Below are 18482 nucleotides of genomic sequence, written 5' to 3'. Positions count from 1 at the left end.
CAATATCACTGTGCAGTAAGATTGGTTCACAGTCCATTGTCACTTTTAACCATATCTGCTCCTTTATCGCCAATCATATAAGCGATTGCAACCGTGTGAGCTGTCGGAGGTGATGGCACTATTCCAATGTCGACTACACGAAGTTGCTTCATTCCATGCACCCGTAGACGTGAATCGACAACTGCGGTAGGGTCTGTGGCGGGTCCCATTTTACAAGTACCGACCTGAAAGGACATGAAACCTCATCAAATGGTAGACCGTCAAGAAAATCTCAAGAAAATTTGAACTTTTTTTTTCTTACATAATGATGATAAGTACAAGTTAATATTCTAACGTAGCACCGCCAATACTCGTCTGTATCAAGCTCAAACTGTTCGCAGCCAGGTACCTTCTTAGTGTACAGTCTGACACCGAGGTCGGTGAACGGTTTTTGGCTGGTAATGTTAAGTATTACTTTGATGCCGTAAACTAGTGCCTCTAGATCTCGTTCATCTTCAAAATATTGATAATTGAAAATTGGATGATCGTATGGATTCGATGATTTTAGTTTCAAGGATCCTTTAGTGCGTGTATGCATCAGCATAGGCAGATACATAAAAGCACGTACATTGTACAGTGGTCTGAAGTACGAATCTAAAAGCTGTTTGTCGAGCCGGTAAAAATTCTGGGCACCGGGGGAAGGATCGTCTCCAGTTTGAATGGCTACTTCGATCAACTCTACATCTGGCCATTCCGGTTCCGTAGGATATGGAGAAAAGGGCGTTTTTATGTATGCCAACCCTTCAGCAAGTGCAGACGTGAACGGGCCTTTACCAAATAGATATTTTACCACATTCGGTAAATTGATCATTGCGTCAATGTTGATATTGCCATCGATCGGCTTGCTGACGGTAAAAACCGGTCCAATCGCACCAGGGTGTTCGTATAAAGTTTCACCAACTGGCAAATTTTGTATGACCCTAATTCCAAGATCACGTAAGTGTTTTTCAGGACCAATACCGGAAAGCATAAGCAGTTTGGCACTTTCGAATGCACCAGCAGATAAGATCACTTCCCGCTTTGCTCTAACTGTAAACGTATTCTTATTCCTAGTGTATCGAACACCATATGCAGTTTTTGTGTTCGCATCAATCATGACTTCAGTTGCCCATGCTCTGGTGAGTACATGTAAATTTTTCCTTTTTCGAATGGGATACAGAAGACCTCGAGCAGCTGTCCATCGTATGCCACGTCGCGTATTGAACTGTGTGTATGAGGCTCCAATTTGTTTTCTAGTATTATAGTCAATATATGGCAAACCTATGCGTTGAGCGCCTCCAATATGGGCCGACAGTAGTAGAGTCTGATATGGCGAGTGTTCTACCGACAAATATCCTCCTTTGCCATGATACCCGTTGAATTGAAAATCTCGCAGATTTGCGTCTTCGGCTTTTATGAAATACGGCAGCACATCATCATAACTCCATCCCGGATTTCCGGATGCATTCCATGAATCAAAGTCTCTAAAGTTGCCTCGGGTGTAAATCATATTGTTGATAATACTTGAACCTCCAAGACCACGACCGTTATGCCACGGACACTGTCTATTCTCCATCCCTAAACAACCTTTTGTTTGGGGCTCAGTTATATATCCAAAGTTATAATCCGTGCTTGGTTGGTAGAGAAAAAGTGTCGGAATGTCTTGTGTTAAGGGTATTTCCGCTTTGCCAAGTTCCAAAAGTAACACATTTACACTGGGATTTTCCGATAATCGGTTTGCCATAACACATCCGGCGGGTCCTGCACCAACTATTATAAAATCGTAGGATTTTCGTATCTTTGGATTCGGGTTTCCATAATCTAGTCCCCACACGCTACTGAAATCTACGTAATCTCCGAGTGTAGCATTGCCATCCTTTCCAGTGCTGGTAAATAAATTGACGCCTGCGCGTTTTTCTCGACTCGCAGAATAATTTTTATCAATTAGTAAAAGAAGCACTATTAACTTGCATGGATTTAGCCGACCCATGACTTCTACCGCACACACGGGATATAACAAGCAGACTAAAGTCAGTTCTAAACTAGTCGGTTTAATAAAGATATGCGTGCATGCTCAGACGCCGGCGTTTTTTAACCTTCAATCATGATCGCCCCTTGTAAGCGATAAGCTAAGGAAGTGGTGCTGTTAACCGCTTAAACCGTTAGTAGGAGGCCCCTAGTGTATACTGTCATGATCTGGATACGAACCTACTCAGCTAAGTGTTGCTAATTGTGTTTGCACATAACATTGTCACCAACCGCTTTAGTCACAAATATATGTTAGGAAAACTCACATTTATTCTATAATTATGCAATACATTATACAAAGCAATTTCAGTCTGTACAGATCCTGGTACATCAATCACAAAATGAATTTTAGTATGAGCATATGTTGAAAATGGCCCAGCAAAATAAAATGCTTTGTCTAATAAAAATAAATATTAAGTAGATATCTGAATATTTTTTTGAATATCAGCATGATTATTATTTCTTAAAATAATAATTATTTTCTTCAAAATATATTGTATTCTGGCTGGCAAGTAGAAAGAAGTGAATACAGTGAGTTTCAGGAATAGAAGTTTTGTTTAACCTATTACTAAAATACAAAAGTTAGTGATTACTAAATAATATATTCTGCTCTACCTCTTACCACTGGTATAGGAAAATAGCCACGTAGCCTGAGGTGAGGGCCCAGTGAACCTATTTCGACTTCATGTGCTATTATGCATATTTTGCCGGTTGAAACTATAAAACATTGTAATAAATTTAATGTAATATAGTTCTAAACGAAAAATTATGCACATAAAACAACTGGAGTCGAAATATGGTCCCCCTGGCTACGTAGTGTGGCACCACCATTTCAAAGGTAAGGCTTTAAGGAAAAGGATATTTTTGGTATCAAATAATGACCTTTTTTAATTTATAATTAATGGCATGATCTCATTTATTTTGACTAGTGTAATGGAAATTTGTTTTCATTTATCATTATTTTCGCTTTCACTGTAAACTATCCACTGATATATAAAACCAATTTTAACTATTTATCGCTTTCTAATCACAATTACTTAATATATTAAATACCGATATATTGCCGAAAAGAATTAATTGTCTTTCTACAATTTTAGAGCAACTGCTAATGAAAAGTTACTCCCTTTCAAACCTACCTGTTGCTGCTTCATAGAAATAGAAAAACGGCACTTTAATCGCATTCTGGTAAATATTATACAATTTCCAAGTCAAAACTGATTCAGCATTATAAAAAATGCTTAATCATTGTTCCATTTCATATTACATATATGCAAGAGGTTCTGTAAGGAATTTCCACTCGGGGGCAATCACACCTGTCATTGTGCTTTCCGGCTCGGCAGTGTCACTTTTGATGGTCAAGGTGAAGTTGTAAATATGTAGGCCGATAAATCAAACACCAGCACAAAGCAGAAACTAGTAACGCTTGGTCGAAAACGAAGCACACAATGCAATACCACAATGCTACCGGTAATTATCCTGTTTTATCATATCAGCTGCTTTTTCACCGATCATGTAAGCATAAGCCATGGTGTGTCCACTCGGTGCTACGGGAATAATACTAGCATCTACGACACGTAACCGTTGAACCCCATGAACTCGCAGGCGATGATCTACGACAGTGGTTGGATCGGAATTTAGTCCCATTTTGTTTGTCCCAACCTGAAGGGAGAATAATTTAAGTTAGCAACCTGTACACGGGATTCCATTGCCATTTCAAAAACTCACAAAATGATAACCCACATAAGTCAATGTCATTGCATGACACCTCCAATAATCGTCCGTATTGAACTCGAAGTGTTCACAGCCAGGAAGTTTCGTTCGATATAGCTCGACCCCCATATCACGGAAAGGTTTTTGGTACGAAATCTTCACAGCAGCTTTCATTGCGTAAACTAACGTATCAAGATCGCGCTCATCCGCAAAGTATTGATATTTAAATACCGGATGATCGTATGGGTTTGAGGATTTCAAACGAACCATTCCTTTGGTGGTTGAGTGTAATACCACTGGAAGATACATGAAGGCTCGTTTGTTATATAGAGGTTTGAAGAATTTTTGCAGAGTCTCGTTATTGATTCTGAAATAATTCTGTGTTGCAGGACTTCGATCGTCTCCCGGGCTGAGAAACAATTGAACCAATTCAACATCTGGCCATTCCGGATCTGCGTAAATAGCGAAAGGTGTTCTAAAGAATGCAAACGTTTCGGCAACTGCTGAAGAAAAGGGACCTTTCCCCATGAGATACTTTAAAAAATTTGTTACAGTCAGCATTGTTTGATCGTTTTTGTTGTCATCTTGTAATCTAGAAGCAGTGAATATCGGTCCTAAAGCTGCAGGATGATCGAATAAAGTCTCACCAACCGGTAAGCTTTTCAAAACTTCAATTTTTAGTTCCTCCAAGTGGTTCTTAGGTCCTATTCCAGACAACATTAAAAGTTTTGCGCTACCAAATGCACCTGAAGAAAGAATTACCTCACGATTGGCCTTCACTGCAAAACTTTGTTTGTTTCTGGTATAGACCACTCCGACGGCTGTGAGAGTTTTCGGTTCGATTATCACTTTAGTAACCCAAGCTTTGGTTAGAATGTGAAGATTTTTTCTTCTTTTAATAGGTTGTAGGAATGATGCTCCTGCAGACATTCTTCGACCCTTTTTCATAGTAAACTGAGCGTAAGAGGCTCCATATTGTTCTTCACCATTATAATCGACGTAAGGAAGCCCAACCAACTTTGCACTTCTCACAAATGCATCAGCTAACGGTGATCTATAAGCAGCATCCTGAACCGGAAGATAACCCCCTTTGTTGTGAAAACCGTTCCGATCGAAGTCCCTTAAATCAGCATCTTCAGTTTTCAAAAAATATGGCAATACATCCTCATAGCTCCAGCCTGGATTTCCGGTAGCATTCCAATAATCGAAATCTCTTCTATTTCCTCGAGTGTACAGCATGTCATTAATAATGGTCGATCCACCAAGACCTCTGCCTTGATGCCAAGCACAACGCTGATCAATCAATCCCAAACAGGCTTTAGATTGTTTTTCTGTCAGGTATGCGAAATTATAATCCGTAGCTGCTTGGGTAAAAAATAATCCCGGCACTTGCTGGATCATGGGAATTTCTGCTTTTCCAATTTCTAACAACAGCACCGTTACCGAGGAATTTTCGGTTAATCTATTCGCAACCACAATTCCAGCCGGCCCGGCACCGACCACAATGAAGTCATACGATTCGAGAAGATCCGGTTCCGGATTTCCGTACTCTAAGCCAATCCAACGACTGAAATCAATTAAATTCCCTAGCGTAGGCTCACTTTTCCTTCCGTACACGCCGTCAACCTTGAACTTGATCGATAACAATAAAACACCAATTAAAATCACAACCGTCGAGTGTGGCATTGCGGCGAACTTGTTACGGATAGGTACGTGCTTCTTCTGACATTGTATTTTCAAAACTAGTGCCCAGACGAGATCAAGTGAACTCTTTTATAACTTATCAAAAATTGACGTGACCGTGAGATTGAGCGAGTAGATTAGTGGAAGTTGATACCGCTGTGATAGCAAAAAAAACGATCATAAGTTGGAATGTTTTTATGCTATAGTCTAGACTATGCTAGACTATATGAGGATAAAGGATAACCGAAAATAAGTGTAGGTAATTCGATACGATTAAACTAGTTTTACATTCAGTAAATAGAGTGTCTTTCATTGTGATATCAAATAAACATTTTTTATAAAGAAACTTTACCCAAACTGTCGCAGCATTAGTTATCTAGTAGTTTAACTAGTTTTAATGAACGAGTTTTTACGTTTTTCTGAAATGCACATTGCGTTGAACTGCACGAAGGTGTTTACACACGCATGATAATCAGCCGGTAAAGTTCATTCATTCAGCTACCTAAGGAAAGATGATTTCTACGCCCTCGCTGTGATCAATTATGTAAATCGAGCCAATGCATCACAAGCTGTTGTACGTTGTAAGTCGCCCTTACCGCAATGGTTCGATTGCATTGGCTAAAATATAGAGCAGCAATGCTAATGTGTTTTTAAATTCACAACTTTTAGTTGTTGGTTTGTGAAACCAGACAATAGTAGTTACCGTTGCAGTCGGTTAACTTGCACAATATTGGTAAACCAAACGGTTAAATGTAACTAAACTATCGATCCTTAGGCATACATGTCATTATGTAACAGCTTATGCAATTAAATTATTGAACTATGAATACAAATTCAAACTTCTTTTCTCATATTTTTTTATTTGTTTACCCAACAAACATTTTTGTCGTATAATAGCTTATCAAGCGCTTGTTGACGGTAAATTGGCTGTATAATAGTTGAATAAGCTACTCTTCAAATAAAATATTTGCTAGGTATTTGACAATATTTAATCTGACAATGATGTCTTAATGAATAAAATGAGCTAATTCTAAACAAAAAAAAAGACAAATATATTAAGGATTTAGTTACAGGAACCAAAATAGCAGCTATAATAGTAACTAGCTTAATTTAAAGCGATGATCGCCGATACATTTTTACCATAAGGAAACGTTAATCGGCATACATTTTGAACCCACTTATGATGCATAGATAATACCGACCGAAATAAATTTATAAATGAAAAATTCACCGCAATCGATGCTTCTAACGCCTTCTCAAGTAGCAAAAAATGTTACTCAACTTGCTATTTCCATTCATATGGCCTGCTACCGTCGCTGCCCACTCCCACCATACCGGTTAAGTAGATGAAGTACATGTCGCGTGTACTTGGCCTGAAGTAAATACGTCTACTCATGCTATCGTTCTTTGCTCCTTTCTGGAAAAGCTGCAAAACTGGTCAGTATAGAGGAAAAAGTAGGTACCTACCGTTCATAGTATACTTTATTGCTTTCTAATGCAATATCAATACCGCCAAGATACTGTGCTAGTTGTCCGCCGTCAGATGCTGCGTACAAATGCAGTTCAATAACAAACGCTGCCCGGTACGGTCCATAGAAAAAATACGTGCGTAGTTTGTCTGAAAAAGGATGTGCGCTGTTTGAAGAAACGAAAAAATGCGAATGGAATTCATAATTTAAACTTGAAGAATAAATCCTAACAAACGAAAAGATGATTCTCGTGACGCTATTCGCCTTATCGGTTATCTATCAGACGTTGGTTGAATGTTCAATCAGCGGAAAGACAAATTTAACCATTGGAAATTATGTAGATTTCACGCGGTTCTGGGGTATTCATTATGGAGAACCAAGGTTGCGAAAGAGCTACGATTTCATCATCGTCGGAGCCGGTCCGGCAGGTTCAGTTCTAGCGAACCGATTGACCGAAGATCCGACAGTGACCGTTCTGCTGCTGGAGGCGGGAAAAGGTGAACTCCCGATATTCACCGATATTCCTCTAGCAGCTCCCAACTTACAGGCCACGGATTACAACTTTGCCTACGAAAGTGAAGTGCAAACCATCGGCTGTCAGGGGTTGCGTGATAAAAAGTGTAGTTGGCCACATGGCCGCGGTGTGGGAGGTTCTACGATTATTAACTATATGATTTATACCAGGGGAAATCGACGAGATTACGACGGATGGGCTCGAGCAGGAAATCCCGGTTGGAGTTGGGAGGAGATTCTCCCGTACCACATTAAAGCCGAACGTGCAAATATTCGAGATTTCGATAATAACGGATTTCATGGCAAGAGCGGTCCTCTATCTGTGGAAGATTGTCCGTTCAGGTTAAGTATACAATCAAATGTAGCGCGAAAAGCTTAGATTGCAAATATTTGTGAATTGTCTCGGGCAGAAACTAGTACGAAAATGGTGTGTTGCTTGGACGCTTGGTTATGCAATCGATTTACAAATAGGTGCTGCACTTAAGATTTTATTTACGAAGGCATGAAACAGGTAGTGCTCTACATAGGTATATACGATTTCTAATGCCTATTTATTTGTGTTATAAACTATTTTATAGTAAATATCTTGTGATACAGAGCATTTGTGATGTAAATACTTTGTGAACGCTCAAAATACCACTTTTGATTACCGGTTGACATACTTTTAAAAACTCTTTCAGTTTTCTGAATAAAACAGGTCATTTCTTGTCCCTATTAAAAGTTCAACAAAAAACTATTTTCCTTTTGCGTTCCCATCTGGACAACCGGTCAGAAGAGTCATGAATTTATGATGACATCCACAAACCGGCGCGATTGAATGCTGGAACTCAGCTCTCCTGGTGAAATAATGCTATAATAAACCAATAACTTTTCGGTTGACCTTTCGTGAGAGGTTCACTGCAACATTCGCTATATCGAATGAAATACATATATTTCACCAGTCACTTAATGTTTTGGCATCTTAATGGTCTCCTCTTCTGTAGGTCGAAAATTTCGCATGCGTTTGTGCGCAGTGCTCAACAAGCCGGCTATCCTTACCTGGATTACAACGCCGGTGAACACATCGGAGTGTCCTATCTGCAGGCAAACACAGAACGTGGATTCCGGGTTACTAGCGGAACCGCTTACCTGACTAACATAACAAATCGGAAAAATCTTCACATTCTCACCAAAGCCTGGGTTACTAAGTTGCTGATTGATCCCGGTAAAATCATAAAAGTCATCTTGACAGGATATGATACTGATAAATGTGGTTCATTTTAGATAGCAAAGTAACGAAAGGAGTACGATTCACACGTAACAAGAGGCACTTCATAGTAGAAGCTCGCCAGGAAGTCATTCTCTCGGCTGGAGCTTTTGAAAGTGCCAAACTGTTAATGCTTTCTGGAGTAGGACCGCTTCAACATCTAACAGAATTAAATATTCCGATTGTCACGGATTTACCGGTTGGAGAAATTCTCTACGAACATCCCGGCGTATTTGGACCGATTTACCTCATAAGAAATCCGATTGATAATTTCATTCAGCTGGATGACAACATTAACTGGAGGAATCTTATCAAACTGCTCAATGGGCGCGGTGTTTTCACGACTAACTCTGTCGAAAGTCTGATGTATTTAAAAACGCCGTTCGCGGCTAGCCCGGACCCAGGCCTGCCCGATATCGAAATCATGCAAGCATTCACCTCAATCGACTTCGATTCGGGGCCGGGCACTGCCTTAGCCTTTAGACTGACCAACGAAACCTACGATGGCTATTTTCGACCTATTCAAAATATACGTTCTTTCCAGTATCTTCCAATGCTCTTGAAGCCACGTTCTCGCGGAAAACTTCGACTGAAGTCGCAAAATCCGTTTCAGCACCCTAGCTTTGATTTTCAGTACTTTTCAGATGATCGTGATATACAGGCACTAGTTTATGGTATGCAAGAAGCAATTCGTGTAACTTCACAACAAGCATTCCAAGAACTCGGTGTAGAACTCTATTCGCGCCCTGTGCCGGGTTGCGAACAGCACCAGTTCAACTCGTACGACTACTGGCACTGTCATGTGCGCACTTTGACGGCAACTTTCCACCATCAGGTGAGTAACAGTAGGTCATTTCTACTACTGAACTGGTTTAGTCTCTAGTTGCTCTAATCTCAACAGCAGCCGGCAAGCTACTCATGTATAAGCTGTTGACTTTTGCTGTTTTGCATTTTCACGTCACATGGACGAGAAGTTCACTGTGCCGAGAGCTTTTGTCGAACCGGCCTCCGGGTCGTAACGTGTTCGAAGTGGTCTCGCGCGATTGTTTCCTTGTCAATTAAGTCAGCTCATTGATCTTGGCGTAGGCTCGACACGTCACTCTTTCTCGTGAAACCTGTTTCTGCCAAGGTGCAACACTAGTTCGTACGTTTTGTTTTGGTTGAATATTTCGCGATTGAATAATTAGCAAGCTATACAAAAGTTAGTGTTTGCATCATTCGAGATCATATTTTTACTTACCTTTTTTTCACTTTTGAAATTATTTGTTGTATTTATTTATTTGTTTATTCGTTGAGTATTTGAAGACTACATTATCAGATGTGCTATATATGCTTTAATTGTATGCATTATTCTTGGCTCTTTACCTATTTCATTTAAAATTTAATAAAGCTTTCTTGGAATTCTATATTGACATCTTTCCATTCGAATATTCTCAGTTTAGTCAAGTTTATTCTGACTATTTGTGATCAATCTTCAATCAATCTTTTTGGTATTTGTTTGAAAGTTTTCAACCAGTAAAACAATTTCAGCAATAAAAATGGAGCAATCCACAAATTGATGTCAAGTTTCATAGTGAGAAATTGACAAAAAGTAATTCCTCTCCACTTCAGCGCAAGTTTGAAATAGATGTACAGTTTACTTATACCAACATTAATTAAGATTTGCTTTCAGGTCGGTACGTGTAAAATGGGGCCCGCAAGCGATCCGGAAGCGGTGGTCGATGCCAGACTCCGAGTGTACGGTATTTCTCGCCTTCGAGTGGTGGACATAGGCGTCGTGCCGGAACCTCCGGCCGCTCACACGTCGGCAATCAGCTTTGTGATAGGCGAAAAGGCTGCCGACATGATTAAGCAAGACTTAGAACTGGGAATGATTGGCAAGCGAGTCGAAAAGGAATCATCGCGCCAGTGGGAAGGGGATATATCAGTGACTAGTGCGAACGATCTGTATCTGTGGGAATTTGGTCCCTTTGACGAAAACGGTTTTTTTAATTCGGTGAGATTCGCAAGATCAGTAAATGCGTCACAAAATTGAATGAAGTAAACGCATACCGTACATTTTTGTTATCAAAAGTGCCCAAGTAAACTATTACGCTTATTATAAAAAGTAAAGTTTTATGTTATACTCGACAGGAAACAAGGTTAGGTACTCACAAAATAATTATTTTATGATCTCAAAACAGTGTTCAGTAAATCAAACAATTGAAATATTTCGGCCCGTATTAAACAATATCATTTATAACTTCAAGGTTCTCATAAATAACATTTATTATCATAACAACTGATTTCTGATGAAATATTATATATATACTCTCTTTGTATAAAATAAATGTTAACTTTTAGTTTAGAGCTACTCTCTCATAATATAAATTAGTTTTTATTTCAACTATTAAAGAAATAATTTTCACTTTACAGTTCTTGCTACAAAATATTTTAGGATTGTTGCGTATATAAAGTTCAATTGGATGTTATGTTCAGTTTAATTAACGGATTTAACAGGTTTTATGGTTTGGAATTTGTATTGCATTGTTCCCCTGCTAGTAGGCTACTATTGTCACCGGTTTCGATGTTGCGTGTCGTTGTTATCTTTGGTTCTTTATTGACAGTCATCTCCCCCAAATAAGTTTTGATTTCACGAGTAAATTGTCATCAGTATCATCTGAAAAGTACGTTGCATTAATTAACCATTACAGGATCATTTGTCGAAACTATTACGAATACTACCTCTTCCAATGATAACGGGCTAGCTTTCGCTTTGGCATCCAGGCTATGGTATCGTTCTAAAAATAATCGTACTCAATTGAATTAAATTCAAGTAAAGCCGAGCGATTTCATACTCACCATGAGCTAAATGAAGTCTCGCCATCGACAGCAAGTAGCCTTCCAGTGTGATTTGTCGGTTTCTGGTGAATCTACTGACTAATGCTTCCAATACCTTATTGCTAGCTGTTGATCCACCCGCCCACAGTAAACCCCTTAAACAGTAGGAGGACACTTTTGAAGCCCAAATTCCCCGACTCAGCGTTGCTGTGCCCGAAGAGGAAGGTCCACATCGTCGGAAGGCAGCCTTCCAGAATCGCATAAGCCCAATCAATGCAGGAACGTGTTCGATTGACAGCCGACCTCCCAATGCTGGATCACGTAGGGCCAACAGTCCTCGACACAGTTCCAAAGAGGGCCCACAGTTAATTCCGCCTAGACCTCGAAAGCCACGATTATTGCCACCATGAGCCTTCAATATCGATTGCAGCTGAGTTGCATCGATTTCGTGAGGGTATCTTGCTCGAAGTTTGTACAAGATTCGCTGAAACGAACGCACAAAAAAATTAATTTTTCAATCAAAAATTTTAATTTTTTAATTTAATTTACTGCATCGATGGTCCGTTCATCGCAAAACTCCGCCGCAATATTGCTAATCACCAAGTTCTCTTCGTTGACCTCCCAGACATCCGTGTGTTGGTCTGCGAAAATTCTCAGCAAAAATCGACCCTCCCGATGTTGCTGTGAATGTGGCATCACTACAAAATCTCCTGAAGGTAGCGCGAAAAATGTCGCTATTTCCCTTAGATTGGACAGTGGAGCGAAATCCAAAGGCATCTGCTCGCTGACATATTGTGGCGTTACACGCTGCATTCCCGGCGGAACCTCATAGATCGTGAAGCCAATCTCGTCGTCTTCATAGTTTCGACTTCGGTAGCATTCGTATTTTTGCGCCACCGCCACTACTACGTGCGCTTTAGCGGGATGACCCGCCGGTACTCTTATCCTAAACTGTGGATTTGTTGCTGTTGTTTCGATAAACTTGTGCGGGCCTCCTGCATTGAAACCGGAACGCCATTGACGTACTGCCAGCGCTGCTCTCCATGGAGTTCTCGTGTGTAATCCTGGTTCCAGCGCCCAATCATCCGGCCCGATATGTGCCAACCAAATCACCACAAATCGGGATAAGAATTCGCCGACGGACATCCAAAATTCACAATCATTTGACGACCTTGAAGACAGCAGCTCTCGATCTCGTTCGTTCAATGCGTTCCATTCCCAGCTACGTTCCGACCAAGCGCCGCACCAAACTCCGCCCCACTCACCGCCGATCCATGGACTTCGAAGTCTGATCAAGCTGGTATCGCCTGATTGTCCACTGGCTTGCGATGAATCGGAAGAATTGGCACGTACCCTCGCTAGCCCTGTCACGCTGTATGGATGCTCCGATAGTAATCCAGAGCGGCGCCGTTTTGTTTCTTTTTCCTACAAATATATAGTTTATAAGTCTGATATGAGTTTATTAAAGTAATGCCAAAGGATTATACCACTCCGCTGATTGCGACCAACAACGTTGATCTTGGCACAGCTCCTCCCAGCAGTGGCCCACTCGGTGGTACACTTTGCACGACCGCCCCCGTAAGATCCTGCAACGCACGGCCGACTGTTCCGAATTTTAGGAACGCATATCCTCCATATAATCTAAAAAAAGGCATGACAATAGAAAAACATTGCAGTCTTTACGGTCGCATCTTACTTGGCATAAGCTTTCTCCAATAGGGCAGCCCAGAATACATCCGGTTGCGAGCAGTGCATGTGAGCAGGTCGATCACCACGTGTCGGAAGCCGGTCGTCTACGCGCACCTCGATCCATTTACCCCACTGCCAGAATCGGAATCTGTTTTGGTATGAAAAAGATAAAACAAGTTTAATTAGGTCGGAAAATTGCGAGTTGCCAATAAAGCTGAATAGGTAAAATATAGGTTCGATTTGTGAAAAATTAACACGCATCTGACAAAATCAAGGGAAGCATGAAGCTTGAATATTTCTGGTCGTTTGTGACATATTACTAATATTAGGGTAGACGCTCCATTAGTCGCGCAGCTAAGCACAATGTAATTTCCTTTTTTTTCGTTCATTAAGGTATATGCTTCAATTAATGCTTGTGGGATATTGTTTTATCGAACACAAGGTAATTGTCACAAGGCAAGACAATTGCATTCGTTTTACGAGCAGCTTTATAAAGAAAAAAAATGGATTTTTCGATTCAATTATATTGTACCAAAAGTTGCGCTAATGTTCCTATTGATTATAGCGTTCCTTTAATTGTGTCATTCCGTATTAACGTTGCTAGGTTGCTAGGTGAAAAAACATTATAGCGCAACTATAGAAATGAGCATCTTCTAGCTGCGCCTATAATAGTGTTATATTTTAGAAAATCGGTATATTAGCAAATAATGGCTTGATTTTAAATGATGTAGTCTAACTACCAATACTCTAATGAAGTTTTTGTATATAATGAACGTAATTGTTTTATTTAAAATGCTACGGTGACGGAAATATGCATTAATAATGAATAGTAGCGCAACTATTGGTGCTACCACATCTATTGCATCAACTACCCAATAGTGTGACAATCCACATTATATGTTCTGTGTAAAGAATAGGTTATGCACGTAATAATCACTAAAATCTTTCCTGCGCATGTTAAAAAACAAATCAACTATAGTAAAGCTGTCAGATACAATAAGGGTAACCTTTATTTTTGCCTAAGCTTCTATTTCCTTATTGTGTCATAAATTTACTTTCACATCGTCTTTGTATAAATCAGATACCAATCACCGTATTTTACTATGGTTTATCTCTAGGGCTGACAGTTCTCTACGTCAAACAGTAGGGTTTGCACACTCGCCGCACATTTTCTCACGCAATAGAACGTTAAGACATTTTAATTGCAGTTTAATTCGTCGTCCTTGACAGTTCTGTTCGAAGCGGTAAAAACCGTTGCCAATAACGACAGTCGAACATATTCTTCGAATGAAAAAGCAAGAGAGACACGTGTGTAGGGGGAAGGAATTCAAATTTTAAGCCATCAAACGTTGCGGTCAAGGTTCTCACAAAAAATAAAATAACCCCGCTGTGAGGCACACACAAGACGCCTTTGCTTTTGCATTTCTTTAAGTGAGAAGCGTTTAGCGATCAATTCCAGTTAATTTTTGAAGACCTAATACCTAATGAACAGTCTTCAACACCGCACAGGTTAAGTAACATAAAATTAGCTCGCTTGAAGTTACTTCTTTATTTTCAACTAATAGCGAATAATGCTTAAATTATGCACCGTTGCTTGCGTTTGATGACTTGGTAAAATGCTAAAATGACTAAGGTTGAAGAGAACATTAACGTGGCCAACACTAGGTGTGGTAAAATCCGGTTGACCAGCTCATTTTTGCGGGACATTTTGTTGTAAATTACTCACACGGTTGCGCAATATGAAGTGTGTTATATGCCATCTAATCATTAAACTGTCTACACAAGTCACCCTCTTCTAGTGTCACGACACAGCCGCTAGTTCATATCTATGAAGTAAAAAAGCACATCTTATAACCATTTCATCTTCCCAACACCCTCCGATGGTACCAGTACCAGCGCCTTAAATCGTCAAATGTGAGGATTTCTCTATCGGTGTATATTTTGCGGTCGAAATCAGTGTGACCTCCCATCGCTGCAACACTCGACTGGTATTGCCACTTGACACGGCCAAGCATCTCTCGATTGTATATCGATACAGCATCCATGAGGAAACGGGTTGAGTTTTTCTTTGTTTAATCAATGGCTCAACAGTAACATCACACATATTGAGTTGTGTATATTATTTCTATCGATTGGATAAAGTTTGACGACTTCATCGGTCAGCTCATCATAAATTATAAATTACGGATGGTACAGTGCGTCTTGATACTTGAATCGAGTATCCGGTAGTTTTGAATTTATATCTTGTTACACAAGTAACATGGTTTTTTATCGATTATATGTAGGATTATTGTAAATTATAAAATTTCGTGAAAATGTTAATATATCCAATTTTACTCCGATTATCTTTTGAACACAAAAATTGATTTTTCTAATGTCAGCTTTCAAAAATTTTGTTGAAACGGCAGATGATAAGATAAACAAAAAAAATGGAATGAAATTGTAGAATTGTAGAAGGCATTGAAGGTGTTTGAAAATTATTTATCGATAAACTTTGCAGCAAACTTCTAATGTAAACTATTGTTTTGGCACATGTATAGCTGTAGGTTCTTACAGTAGACCCTTACTTGTAGAACCAAAATGTGGTCAAACCAAACGTAAACATGGTAGAGTTCTCTATGGAACTGCTATTTTAGTTTTACTGCCAATTTACATACATGTTTATGGTCAAATAGAACATTTCCACTTATATAGTTAACTTTTATAGTTATAGTCAAAAAAATCTTTTTTTTCTCCTTGCGTGCACTCATCGCTGCAATCAGTACTATCTGATATCGCCCGGATGTTTATTGTAACCTGAACTGCATTTCTTCAAGCTATAATTGATATTGAGTGAGCAATATGCTTAATATTATGCGTGTTTGTGTGTATTTGGGTTTACTCTTCCTTCAATACTTGTTATATCCTACCCATCTCGTTCCTTATGCCAGTACTAACCTTCAATCATGGCCATCCCTGACGCAACTGGCCAGTACATTTAACCATTAAAGTCACTTTTGCACTGTTAAGTAGGCTTAATTGGGGTAATATGGAATTGAGAACGAAGCAATTGCCCTTGCAGGGGTTTGAGAATAAACCCATGCTAAAGTCATCAAGTGACCTGATTTTACTAAGATTAGAACCTATGACCATTTGCTTTTCAATGCAGACCCAGTAACCCTGCAGCTACAGAGCCCTCTTTTATTAAAATCTTGTTCCGGCATAAGATTACTCAACCTTGAAAACACTGAAAGAAGAAAATCGTGAATGCCATATTTTGTGTTTACAAAGGATAGGAGGATAATAGGAGTTAGTATTGAACAAAAACGATAATAATGTTGTGTGCTGCAAAAAGTATTATGCATAAATGTTTTTCAATAAAGACATCGACAGATATCATTGTCTTCGGTTAATTTTAGGAAGATAAACCAAGCACCTTTGTGCTCCCAGCAATTTACAATTTGCTCAGCACCAACAGAGAACAGAGCTAACAACTTGATTGCAGGTTAAACAATGTAGCAGGTATCAAGCAGTTGGGTGTTTAGTTTAGTTGTATAAAGTATAATATACGGCAATCAATCATAGTAATAATTTTATGATGCTCTGGCTTGATTGACTGCATGAATGAAGAATAAAAGTGTAAAATAGTATTGTAATACACCCGGACTCGATTATCCGGGTGTTCATTTTTATTTTCAACCCGGATAATCGAATCATCATTTTTGGTACAAAATTTTTTTTGGTATGTCAAGTTTCTTGACTTTCAGGTATCAAAAATATTTTATTTATTATTGATCTTCCCAAAAGTCAGAAAATTCCTTTCTTATGATTTTTTCCACTGACGATTTTTTTTGGTACAATATTATTTTTTGTATGTTTTATTTTTCAATATTTAGGTATTATAAATGTTTTTTTATTATTGATCAATCTCCCCTAAAGTCTTAAAATTCCTTTTATTGTATTTTTTTTACTGATGATTACGATAATGATGATGATGATAATGATGATGGTGATGATGATTTATAAGTAAAAAAAATGAATCGCCGAGATAAGGGATATAAGAAAGGAATTTTGTAGCTTTAGGGAGGTGAATCAATACTTGTCAAGTTGAAATCATCATGTAGCATGAAAACTATAACATTAAGGTTTAAAATAAATCATTGAAAAAAAAATATTTTTTTTTTCACCCGGATAATCGAATCTAAAAACCCGGATAGTCGAATCCCCGGATAATCGAGTCCGGCCTGTAATGCAATTCTTATATGTTTCGTTGTTTTCCACTATGAAGAAAAATTTCGCTTCAAATGAATTCCTAATTTAAGGATTGCGGAATAATGCTACATGAATCATGTTTGACACACATTTTGAAAATGTGTATCTATCTAAATTTGAAAATCACACAATTCTTTCAACTATTGTTTGATCGATTCGATTGCTCTTGGTTACATTTTAAATCTCTTTATCAGTGGAATTCTTATTAAATATGAAAATACATTTGAGGTAAATGTATTTACCAGATTGCGACACCACTCTAATCAATGTAGTTGGAATTTTAGTACGTTTGTATCAGAATATTGTGACCTCCTTTAACTTTATAAAACTTACAGTTATAAGACCACAAGTTTTATACTCGAATGTAATTAGTGTGCACGGAATCATAGCCGCTCGAATCTTAATGCTGATTTATTAATTTTCATCAGCTAATTCCTAGCAGTTAATTGCTTAGTCACTACACATTTTATCACCAGGATGCTAATAGAAGAAGGTAATGCTAAAATGCAGCCGTCTTTGAGCCGCAACCCCGCATGCAGCATCCACTGCTATCAAGCATGCCTGAATCAATCAATAAAATTACGTAAACAAATTCGTGTTTCCCTTCCTATGCGATAAATGAACACTGCGACACAAACTTTGTCCCGCCAGCAGTCAAGGTCGGTAAGTGTCGACTATGTCAATCCCCGTCAGAAGATCCGCGAGATCCCTGCTTCCCGGTTGTGGCAATATATGTAAATTTGAAAAAGATAGAATACATATTTGCTGCTGATGAGGTAATATGTGATACTGGTGGCTAAGGGGAAATTAGCGGCACCGATTCCTCCTTCGCCGTAAACACCTTGAGCCACAAATCGCCATAAACGGTTTATAATCACGATGCTATCCATAATTTAGTTAACACTGCGAGTTTGGTTTCGTGACATCGCCACATTGCGTTAGTAACGTTTTAATACTTACTGGAGGACACTGAATGAAAATCTCGGGTAATCGGTCAAACTAACGTGTTTATAAAGGTGTTACTATGAGCTACTTGCATTGAATAATTTAACTTA

General features: G+C 39.0%; 4 protein-coding genes across 4 annotated transcripts in view; 1 reads left to right on the top strand and 3 right to left on the bottom strand.

The window, feature by feature from the left end:
• Positions 1-26: 26 nt before the first annotated feature.
• LOC128738699 (glucose dehydrogenase [FAD, quinone]-like) lies at positions 27-2008 on the bottom strand. The gene is made up of 2 exons (XM_053834024.1): positions 302-2008; positions 27-224 (listed from the first exon to the last, which is right to left on the bottom strand). Exons 1-2 carry the CDS (start codon positions 2006-2008, stop codon positions 27-29), a joined length of 1905 nt encoding a protein of 634 aa, XP_053689999.1.
• Positions 2009-3507: 1499 nt separating this feature from the next.
• LOC128738696 (glucose dehydrogenase [FAD, quinone]-like) lies at positions 3508-5442 on the bottom strand. The gene is made up of 2 exons (XM_053834020.1): positions 3772-5442; positions 3508-3705 (listed from the first exon to the last, which is right to left on the bottom strand). The coding sequence occupies exons 1-2, from the start codon at positions 5440-5442 to the stop codon at positions 3508-3510; spliced, it is 1869 nt and encodes a 622-aa protein (XP_053689995.1).
• A 1707-nt stretch (positions 5443-7149) lies between these two features.
• LOC128738691 (glucose dehydrogenase [FAD, quinone]-like) lies at positions 7150-10702 on the top strand. The gene is made up of 4 exons (XM_053834010.1): positions 7150-7763; positions 8405-8625; positions 8685-9502; positions 10340-10702. Exons 1-4 carry the CDS (start codon positions 7150-7152, stop codon positions 10700-10702), a joined length of 2016 nt encoding a protein of 671 aa, XP_053689985.1.
• A 504-nt stretch (positions 10703-11206) lies between these two features.
• Positions 11207-18482, bottom strand: part of LOC128734630 (calpain-11-like) — a 77883-nt gene continuing 70607 nt past the window's right edge. Inside the window, exons 5-10 of the mRNA XM_053828916.1 lie at positions 13184-13324; positions 12975-13128; positions 12037-12912; positions 11509-11971; positions 11392-11447; positions 11207-11326 (exon numbers count right to left, since the gene is read on the bottom strand). Of these exons, the coding sequence (XP_053684891.1) occupies positions 11300-11326; positions 11392-11447; positions 11509-11971; positions 12037-12912; positions 12975-13128; positions 13184-13324 (1717 nt within the window). The 3' untranslated portion in view covers positions 11207-11299. The remainder of the gene's footprint in view (positions 11327-11391; positions 11448-11508; positions 11972-12036; positions 12913-12974; positions 13129-13183; positions 13325-18482) is intronic.

The sequence above is a fragment of the Sabethes cyaneus genome, chromosome 2 (genome assembly GCF_943734655.1).
Source record: "Sabethes cyaneus chromosome 2, idSabCyanKW18_F2, whole genome shotgun sequence".
NCBI lineage: Eukaryota > Metazoa > Arthropoda > Insecta > Diptera > Culicidae > Sabethes > Sabethes cyaneus.
This window is presented reverse-complemented; position numbering and strand designations above follow the sequence as displayed.